Source organism: Triticum dicoccoides, chromosome 6B (genome assembly GCF_002162155.2).
Source record: "Triticum dicoccoides isolate Atlit2015 ecotype Zavitan chromosome 6B, WEW_v2.0, whole genome shotgun sequence".
Taxonomy (NCBI): Eukaryota; Viridiplantae; Streptophyta; class Magnoliopsida; order Poales; family Poaceae; genus Triticum; species Triticum dicoccoides.
The window spans coordinates 380,632,740-380,643,954 of NC_041391.1; the positions used below are offsets into that span (position 1 = coordinate 380,632,740).

The 11,215-nt window shown below is 44.9% G+C and overlaps 1 protein-coding gene and 1 pseudogene across 1 annotated transcript in view; one reads left to right on the plus strand and one right to left on the minus strand.

The window, feature by feature from the left end:
• LOC119326766 (small nuclear ribonucleoprotein SmD1a) overlaps positions 1–5,361 on the plus strand; it is a 6,185-nt gene extending 824 nt beyond the window's left edge. The window contains exons 3-4 of the mRNA XM_037600381.1: positions 4,786–4,977; positions 5,069–5,361. Of these exons, the coding sequence (XP_037456278.1) occupies positions 4,786–4,977; positions 5,069–5,130 (254 nt within the window). The 3' untranslated portion in view covers positions 5,131–5,361. The remainder of the gene's footprint in view (positions 1–4,785; positions 4,978–5,068) is intronic.
• A 142-nt stretch (positions 5,362–5,503) lies between these two features.
• LOC119326765 lies at positions 5,504–8,703 on the minus strand (annotated as a pseudogene).
• Positions 8,704–11,215: the final 2,512 nt, after the last annotated feature.

Below are 11,215 nucleotides of genomic sequence, written 5' to 3' on the forward strand. Positions count from 1 at the left end.
CGTTCTTTGCTGAGGTGGTGGGTTGTTCAGTTGTTTGGTTCGATGCATTTGGTGACGGTGCCAGCGCGATGTCGCCTGTTTGCTATGACTTTTAAGAAGCCACTTGATTTTCTGTGCAAAGCCTCTGTCTCTGTCATTGGAACCATGGACATAGCAGGGCTGTTTGTTGGTCTTCAGCGCTGTCATCTGCTTGCTGCCATCTCGAGCTAGTGTGCACTTGAGCCTTCCTTTTAGTCGTATCCTGCAGCTGTCTGTATTTTTGTTTTTGGTTAAGCTTTTATGTGTATCTCTTAATGTTGCATCTATTCGTATAGTTTACTTACTCAGGTTACTAGTAGTAGAAGTAGCAAATTCTGATGGGAATTGTTTGATTAATTATCCTGATTTCAGTAGGTAATGTTGCTTATGTCGTGGTAAACCAAACATAGATTGGATAACTGTTGAGCGATGAGAAGATGTTGATGACCAGATGAGTAGGTTACCGGATGTTGAAATGGAAATGGCAAAGAAAGTATAAATGAAACCTAAAATGTACTCCCTCCGTTCACAAATAAAAGATGTTTTGGATATTTCAATACGGACTACATATTGACTGAAATGAGTGAACGGACACACTAAAACGTGTCTATATACATCTGATTTAGAAAAAGGTTTGAACATCTTATATTTGTGAATGGAGGGAGTATTTTCTTACTGAATTACCTTTTTCATGTTTTGAATCCCTGGTGGAATATATTAGGTTTTGTAGGAAAACTTCAGGTGGACAGTTTTCTATGCCTTGCTAAGTAAGCTTTAATAGTGTGTATTTTGACATTCGTTCTATAGAATTACTCTGTCTGTAACTTGATACAAGGTAATATAGCATGTTAAATAAACTCAGCATGTGCTAGCTGTACTTACCTTCATGTTGCCACATGCTTGGTTCTGCAAATCTTTTCATGGTTGATTGTTTAGTCTTGTTTTCCACGTCCATTTAAAGTTACATGCTCTTGGTTGAGACTGCAGCATCTATAGGTTCCATAGTCCCTGTATACGCCTGTCTAATAGACAGGCTTGATAAATCTGGTGACTGAGAGCATGTTAATTCATTTTATAGATTTAATTGTACTAGAAGAACGCCCGTGCGTTGCAACGGGGCCACATTAACTTTAAGAGTTCAATATTACGACATTGGCGACCTTTTTTACCATCAAATCCTCACACACACACTCTCTCCCCCTCCCTCTTCCTCACTCTCTCTCTCCCTCTCTCTCTCTCTAACACACACACACACATAGCCTATTCTCCCCGCCAATAAGACTCACTCAATTGGCAATAATGTGTGGACTTGTGGTGAGCTTGACTGAACTAATGGATAGTGTGATACATTCCCCAATCATTTAACAATGAAATTTCAAAAATGGGAAGATTATGTAACACCTCAAGTCGTTAGCTACAGTGACCTCCTCCTAATGATGCCATGTCATTAGGCTTGCTAAGCCAAACTGCCACTTGATAAAAATTAAAGCCCAATTCAAATTTAAAATGAAGTCAAATAAATTATTTCGTCAAACAGTAAAACTAAAATGTCCACCATATTCTATAAATTCCACTGATCTTTGACATGTTGAGCCCAACATTATTTGACCCAAAAATTAAATCTTGTCAAATTAATAAGAGGTCCAACAGTAGTTAACATAACCAATTAAATATAAACCTAATTTTATGTATTTCCTTTTGGGCCCAAACTTTTTGTGCCACCTAAAAATATTGTGCTCGAATTGTGTGCATAGTTTCACAATTAACAAAATCCATTTAGTTGATATAAGAATAAATAAAAAACGGTGTTAATAAGGAGAAACGGATTAGAATACATTAAAACCAAAAGGAAGATGAAAAAGGGGATTCCCCCTACCCTCCGGGCCTTGTCACCGAACCGGCCCAGTGGTCCAGTCCCCGCACGGTCGTCTTCTCCTGTTCCCCGACCACCTCGCCGGCATCGAAGGGGAATGGATAAGGGTGACGCCCTGCCTCCCCTGCCCCCATGGCCTCACTCCTCCTCGACGCCCCCTCCCAGATCCACTTCTCCTCCTCGCTCACTCGATCCCGGTGATCTGGACGAAGTCAGATGCCACGGCCACCATGACCGACCCCGTCCACACGGCCACTGCCCTCCCTGCTGGCTAGGAGCTTGTCGAGGAGCTCCGAATGCCTCCGCTACTTGGTCTGCGCCAACGAGATCAAGTCCAGCACCCCCAGATCGACGTCGTTGCTGTCTTCCTCAACCTTCGGCCACCGCGACATTGTCGTTCGATCCGCGCCGCCCCGAGCTCCCCTGTCTTCCCCTAGGGTGCCATTGACACCGGCGTGATCTCCTCTTGCCTTTCCCCAGTTTCCCCTCTCGTTTGCTCTCCTTAGGTATTTCGCCGTGGCCGAGAACCGCCGTCCGCCATGGCCATTGCAGGGGTAGCCACTGAGCTCCTCGGATTGACCCCGTGGCACATGCCCGCTCCTATGCGAGCCCATGCCCGAGCCTTCAGCTCTTCTTCCGCGCCCGCGGGGCCACTCCCTCTCTGGCTCTCCATGCCCACGCACGTGCCACATCGCGTCCGTTGCGCCCGCCGTTGCCATCACGCTCGCCACAGCCATCGCACCACTGTGCCCCGCGCGACGCACACCCTGGCCGCGCGTCACACTCTCGCTCGCTGGGCTCGCCCCGTCTGCTGCCGCCTATCCCTTCGCTCGCCCCGCTGTCGCGCCCCTGCCTCGCGCAGCCTCCTGTCGCGGCCATCTTCTGTCGGCCGCCCCCTCAGCCACGCCGGCCGCATCTCTGCCCTCCATCGTCGGCTGCTCGCCTCGCCTGCTGCGTGCTTCTTCCTGCTGCTATGCGCTGCTCTACCACTGGTACGCTGTTGCGCCATGCCCTCGACACCGCTGTGGACAAACGTGGCGGAGGGATTGTCAATGGAGTATGAGGAGGAGGGGGCGGAGAAGGTGTGGAGAGGCAAGAGGTCTAGGGTGGCGTCAGCTGACTGTGGTGGAGGTGATTATGCGAGAAGGAGCCGGAGCGGAAGGAGAGGTCAAAATTGAAAAGAATCGCAAAAAAATCATAACCCGGAGATCTCATTCCAAAAAAATGCTAATATCGATGGAGGGGTGATTTCCTTCAATAGGTGGAAAACATAGGAAATATTGGATGTTATCAAGGAAAGGTAAAAATTTAGGAAAGTTAGGATTTTGAACTGATTTCTATGCAAATGGGGTTTTATTGTTTGGTAACATGATATCAGTACCTGCCCGTTTGTGACGTGTCTGATTAGGAAAGTTTGCAAATGTTAAGAAACTATTTATTGGGAGGAAAGTTTGTGACGTCTCTGTTATTTGTTTCCTAAAACAAATTTCACTAATGAGAGAAATCGATCGATTTAGATAAGTTAGGAAAGTTAGGTTCAAATCTATTATTTGTTTCTTAAAAAATTGTTATTTGTTTCCTAAGACAAATTGAACCAATAAAAGGAATCGATTGATATGAATAATTTAAGGAAGTTAGATCCGTGATTTGTTATACATTAGGAAAGTCCTGGTTGTAATAAAGAGTGGAGAGAAAAATAAACCGATGGACCAGGGGGTGGTGGGAGGAGAGACGAAAAAAAACCAGCGAAAAAAAACCGTGGAGACTATTCACCAACTGCTCCATTAGGAGTAGAGATTTGTTAAGATGTTAAGCTAGTTAATTGAAATGTATTCTGCAAATGTAATTCTGTGCAGTAAAAATGCTAAGAATATAATGTTTCCTTCATGAGCTGGCATCGTTTGAGAGCATGGTTAATAGCATAGCCAACTGCTGGCTCTGTATAGTAGTCATGTCATCTACTCCCTCCGTTCCTAAATATTTGTCTTTTTATCAATTTCAAATGGACTACCACATACGGATGTATATAGACATATTTTAGAGTGTAGATTCACTTATTTTGCTCTGTATGTAGTCACTTATTGAAATCTCTAGAAAGACAAATATTTAGTAAAGGAGGGAGTATAGCCTAACTAAAAGCCAACCCATATAGGAGTACTAGTTAACTATAGGCATTTTCTACTTTATCACTACCTGTCCCTTCTCCTTCTCTGACAGTGCTTCTTGCAGCCTGTGCTGAGCTAGCAACTAATTTATAGCCCGTTTCTCTTGTCTCTCCTCCAACTCATCATAAATATGATATGGCACCTCTTATGTCATCCTATTATACTTGCTCTGATATAGCAATGAACAATTTACTATGTTATGAAGTTCTAACGACTTCAGATAAGTAAAGTTGATCTTCCTTTTTGAATAATAACATCTGCAGCTTAGATAGTCATGTTGGTTATTGATTTTAGGAATGTCCTCAAATACTTTACATATCTCATTCATCGGATCTCACTTCATTAGTACTTTCTGATGTTTCCTACCTGTGATATCTACACACTCGAAATTTGTATTGGATGTAAACCACATGTTAAGGTTGTAGGAAATATTGTTTTGTATTTTCAACTTTTTTCAAGTTATTGAGTATCTAATGTGAACATATAGGAGTTTTGCTGGAACAGAGTTTGAAAATGGCATGAGCTGTGTTGTTTTAGTAAAAGTAGTGGATTCTGGTTTCAGAAGTGCTAGTCTTGCATTCATATCCATATTTTAGTTACAATTAATCTGTCAGTCAGTCCTCTGATATGATTTTCTTTCTCATCATTTTGTATTATGGCCTGTAATCATCCTGAAGTGTATTCATTAGTAGTGTATGCATGTGTCCTGAGTTCATGCCTATTTTGTAGGCGTCGACATCAGCATGAATACTCATCTGAAGACTGTCAAGCTCACATTGAAAGGGAAGAATCCTGTTACCCTTGACCACCTTAGTGTGAGGGGAAACAACATTCGATATTACATCCTTCCTGACAGCTTAAACCTGGAGACGTTGCTGGTTGAGGAAACACCAAGGGTGAAGCCTAAGAAGCCTACTGCAGGTTTGGTATTAGTGTCTTTCTGTGTTCTATTTTGTTTATGCACTATCACTGGCGCCGTCCTCTGAACACCCCTTCCTTCATCTGGATGCAGGGAAACCTATGGGTCGTGGGCGCGGCCGTGGTCGTGGGCGCGGTCGTGGCAGGGGGCGCTGAGCTATGTTATACCTTGGAAATTTTGCACTGCATGCTTGTGTGCAGTGTAATCTGGTTTCTTACTTGTACGGAGCAATATTCTTATTAGAGCCAAGAAGACGTTGATATTGGCTGTACCAGCTGTTCTTGATGTGGAATTATGTTATGTTGTTGGTGTTTGACTGATGTTCTGAAGTGTGCTAGCTTTATATTGCGGGTGTTCAAAAGTGTGCTATCTTTATATTGTGATTATTACTGTGTCATGAATCCCATTTCTAGGAAATTTATCTGGTATGTTCCGACAAAGTATGAGTAATATCCGACAAAGTTGAACAATGGTTGTGACTATTGCTATTGGACAAGTATTAAATGCATCATCAACAACAAGCACAAATAGCGTGGACAAATACTGCGCAATGGAAGGATCAGGGCAAATATTGTGACATGGATCAGGGCGATTGCTGCACAGCCATGTCTGTAGTCTACAAAGCATTATTACATCGAACAAATGAATAGCCACACCGTTACAGACAAATGGACAGAAACTATAGATGTTTGCTTTACATAAAGATTGCGCAGTGTAGACAAGCACCATTGATGAACATTTGCTCACTGATTACACCGTCAATGGCGGAAGGAAGGACAACAACCTGGGCAGCTGTTTTCAGTCTCACATCATAGGACTTGGTCGTAAACTTGCTTAACTGCAGCAGCCACCTGCTTGAGAGGACGAGCCAGCACCACCTCCAGATGCATTGGGGACAGCATAGCCAACTTTGATTCCGTAGGACTACAGCGAATAAGGAAAGAACATTATACATTGAGAACATTAGTTTGGGGGAGGAGAAGTGCTAGCCTAGTCAATCAGCACTACAGGAAATGAAAACAACTACTGTTTCAGAATAAAGCAGAAGAGACGTTCTTAGAAGAAGAATGAATGTAAATCAAACTTTGGTTTCATCTATTCGCCAACACTACTAAAGGACGAAAAGCTGCATTTATGGGGTATCGAATGGAACGAAAGGAGCTGCCAATGACAAATGAATAAATGGCACAAAGCAAAAAATACAGGAGACAAGAACAGAGAGAATATATAACTGGAGACTCATCTAATCACCTATCCACACTCATCCCCTGATGCTTAGATGATCAAATGCTAAGAGAAGCACATGATCACACTTCCAATTACTACTAACACAGAAAAGTTTGTTGACCTGCCCAAGTACACCTGTCCTCCTACCAAAACTTAAATGATTACAACCTGATAAGATACCCTCTTGGGTGTCACATGCAACAAGCAACATATCCCCAAAGCCATTTTGTTGCATTTTCTTATGACAAGATCTCCAGTAAAAAACTGTTATGCTCCCTCCATTCCTAAATATAAGTCTTTTTAGAGATTCCAATATGGACTACATACGGATGTATATAGACGTATTTTAGAGTGTAGATTCACTCATTTTGCTCCATATGTAGTCCATATTATAATCTCTAAAAAGACTTATATATTTAGGAACAGAGGAGTACAAGTTATGTATGGCACCAGAAGGAGACCAGACCAATATATTTAACTTGGTTATTTGATAAACAGAAAATTCATGCAATTTAACACTCACCTCATTAGATACATCAAAAACACCATCTTGGATTTTCTTGTATATTGTTCCAGCCGTCTTAATGAATGCCTGCACCACAAAAAAGATGTGAGTTTTCTTTTTGGGCACAAACTAAAAAGTGTAATCCCACAAAGCACACTAGGAATAAACCATCACCTCCTCAACATTTTGTGCTGTTTTTGCAGATGCCTCCATAAAGACTAGACCATGCTCCTTGGCGAACTGTTCACCCTCCTCGTAGCTGACAGCCCGTCTATGAGACAGATCACATTTGTTTCCGATTAACATCACTGTCATATTGGCATTTGCATGCTGTCTTGCATCTTCTAGCCAGCTCGCAAGATGGTTAAAAGTTTCCCTCCTGAAGTATGGACAGTCAGGTGGAAGGACCATTAGCATGCAGAAATTTGAACACAAAAAGTGTTGTATTCCCAAACCTACTGTACCTGGTGATATCATAAACCAAAAGAGCACCAGCAGCACCTCTGTAGTATGATCTTGTTATAGATCTGAATGATTCTTGGCCAGCCTGTAATGTGAAGAAATGATAGGTATGAGATGGAGGGCTCTGTGAAGTCGAACTCAATAACCACTGTGGATCCTGGACTACAGAAACATGCAATCCCAAGCAAAATCACATGCCAATTTAGTTAAGCAGTCGTCAACAGCAAAACTTGTTATGTAACTAAGGAAAAGCAAATCATAACATGGTATGATGAACAAGCTAAAAGAACAAGTATAAACATGAGTGCGAAACTCTTAAGTTAAGTGGCCACAAAAGGACCCCTTCGGTACAAAAGTGTCCCCATATTGGGGGGAAATGCAGTCAAACCATTAGAACTTTAACTAAAAAAAACACCTTGGTGAATACGTACTACTTAGACCGTCTCAAGAAATGCATACTAGTAGGTTTATCTGGGAAACACTGGATTACTATAATCATTTATTAGGCTTTGCAAATATATTAAATATTACTCCCTCCATCCAACAATACTTGTCACCAAAATGAATAAAAAGAGATGTATCTAGAACTAAAATACGTCTAGATACATCCCCTTTCATCCATTTTGATGACAAGTATTTCCGGACGGAGGGAGTACAACGGAAGTTGGTGACCAATAGAGAGATGGAAATTGGTTTTTAGAATCCGTGCCAAAGCAGCAAATGCCCAAATGGGGCATCCTTTTCTGACCAGAGAGAGTGATCCATAACTACTAGATATACTGTAAACTACTTCCTCCGTCCCATAATGTAAGACTTTTTTTTACACTACACTAGAGTCAAAAAAACGTCTTACATCATGGGAGGAGTAGCATATGACAAGACAATAAAGCAAGGAATGTATGCTTCATTTACTCCGCGGAGGGCAATACTGCAAGCAGTAGGAGGGAAAATAACTATACTGGCCAAAATTAAATTGCATCTGAATCAAGAGTTGCTAGTTGTAACAGAAAGGGCACGGCGTGGAGCACGAACCGTGTCCCAAATCTGGAGCTTGATGGGCTTGTTGTCGATGGTGATCATGCGGGCGCCGAACTCGACGCCGATGGTGAGGTCGTGCACGGGCTGAAACCTCTTGTCGGTGAACTGCAGCAGCAGGCATGACTTGCCCACGCCTGCAAAAAGAAAAGAAAAGCAATCACGACGCGCACGAAGCAAGCGGCGCGCATGGCCAAGAAAGCAGCTCAGCAGCCTCGCGGATCCGATCCTATTCCTACCCAGGGGCCATACGGGAGAGATTCGGGAGGGGCAGGGGAGAGATTGTGCGAACCTGTGTCGCCGATGATGATGTACTTGAAGAGGTAGGCGTACGACATGGTCGATCCCGGCGGCGACGAACGGATCGGAGGAGCGGCGAATTGCCAAGGATTCTAGCGTCTGATTGGTTTAAGAGAAGGGAGAGGGAGGGGAATTGCGGGCGCTTGTGCAACCGACGCACGCGACAGCTATTTTGATGTTGGCCGACCAAAACTCGAGAGGCAGCCCACGGTACGCCTAGCTGGCTGGACGCGCGTGCCACGTTCATGCTCGTCTCGGCCCTTCGCGGCCAAGGAATCCGGCTGGATCTGGTTCCAGGTGTTTCTTTTGCTGATTTGGACGATGGAGCCAGGCTACAGTCTCATTTATTACTGAGAATCCAAAAAAACTAGCACATGATTCACCTTTAAAAAAAGACGCGGATAACCACCACATGTGTGGTATTTAAGGGGTGTGTGCCACACGCCCGTGTGGCATAGACACGGACCAACCCGCACGACGGCGTCCGGGCGCTCCCATCCATAGCCCGCACATCTGGTGTGTGGCTCGATCGCCCGCACGTCCGGATGAGCGAACCCGCTGCCCGCACAACCTCACGCGCCCATCGGTCGAATCCCCGCGTTCGAATCACATTGCCACCGCCCGTCGTCATCTCCAACCTCTGCATCGACAGATCTTCCCCTACCTCCGTCGGCTTCCTTCTCTAGTTGCCATGGCAACCATATCAGATCCCTAGCGCCCACACCCCCCATCGACGGAAAAAGATGACAACAAGCTCACAGGTCAGAAAACATGTCTCCTCCTCCTTCCCAAATTCCCATCCACTCTCCCTCCCGACCCCGTCGTAGATTTCCCATGTAGATGGCGACTGGATCCACAGTTCTGGCTGTTCATGTTTATTCTCCTCTGCCCTCCAACGATCACAAATTTGCCATGTTCTATCATGGATATGATCTAAGAAATTAGGTTTCAGATACTGTCAGCAGGTGTTTGAAGAGGATGTTTGAGATTCACTAACAACAGGGCAGAACAGAGCAATTTTGGGTAGGTCATATGAAGTGAAAAAAAATATTTGCCACCTACATATGTCGGCAGTTGCCACCTATCTATGTCGTCAGTTGCCATCATATTATATTATCAGTTGCCATCAGTTCGACAAACTAGTTGTCATCCAGATTGTAGAAAAGAGGATGAACATGCGTGCCCTATCATCTGAAAAATGCACGCCTACGATAATTCCTACTTGCCATGCTGTAATAGTTGTTTACGACATAAATGTGATAAGATTGTCATGTTTCCTTTTATGTGCAAACAACAAACAAATGGAATTCAAAATACCGAGTAATGATGTGTTCTTATTCGTGCAATTACCAAAAACACAGTGTGTAAAGCAGAGAAAATGAATCATGAAGACAGGGCTGACTCATGGTTTTATGGAAGGCCACAAGCTCCATTTTGGGATGCAACAGAGTACAATCAACTCATTTCTACAGGACCATTGCTGCCACTAATAGAGCAGTACGCGAGCTTAGTTACGATGCATGATCAAAAAAGGACAGTTGACATGTTTGTGGACTTCAAAATCGTATTCTACTTACGTAGTGCAATGACATTGTTTGCAGGTTCTTATAACACGAATACACAGGCGGGGGTACCGTGGCAAGTTGGAACACGAGGGGCTATCGGTGATAGATATACAGGAAACCTGTTGGGTTCTACGGTAGGGTGCGTCGACTGCAAATTAAAATTTTCCTACGCGCAGAACAACAGGAACATGCTAAGGGAGATGGATCACGGATCGTTACCACTAGACGCGCAGTGTCGTGCAGCAGAAGAAGAGTTGGGGCAGCGCGTCCGCGTGGATCGTCTCTTCCTCGTCCGATCTTCCTCGAACAGCCGGTCGTCCGATCCCACGTACAAGTTCGCCGGAGCGGCGCAAGTGCATCGCCTCTAACGGTATCCGCGCGTGCAGGAGGAACGTCGTGCGGCGGACTGCTAGGTCCGATCACACAACCGGTCGCGAGTGGAGGTGGCTATTCGCAACACATGCAAACCCTAGTTGCAGCGCCGAAGCGATCAACCGCCTGAGTGTGCCGCACCTCCACTTTATATAGGCGTTCGTCCAGGGCTCAACACCTGGGCCTCGCACGGACCCTAAAGCCCACAAGTCTACTCGGTCACATTCCTAGTCCAGTTCGGATCACATCCGACGAGTGTCCTATGAACCGGCCTCGTAGGTTCCTTCCCTTAAGCGCGCGACCCCTTAGGTCCAAGTCGGCTTGGTCACAGTTCGGATCACCTCCGACCTGCACGGTTGGTAGCGGCCTCTAGCAAGGTGTGCCGACCACCAGGCAGACTATGAAGCTGGTTAGGCGAACCTATACAACATGTCACACTTCTGTTCCCTTTGCCACACGATATATGTTGTCGGGCTCAAGGCGAGTCTGTCATCCTTGTGCTAGCCCGACCTCTTTCTCGTTCCAGTGATACCGACCACTATCCGGATTATCTCATAATCCTTGTCGCATGGCCATGCTTATCCTGGTCGGATCACACGAGAGGGCCCAGAGTATATCTCTCCTGATCGGAGGGGCAAATCCCATCTTGCTCGACCATGTCTTGCAGCATGGGTCTGGACAAGCCTGAAACCTACCTTTGTAACTACCCAGTTACGGAGTAGCGTTTGGTCGGCCCAAAGCAGGTCTGTCACCATCCCGAGTACATGCGCCAGC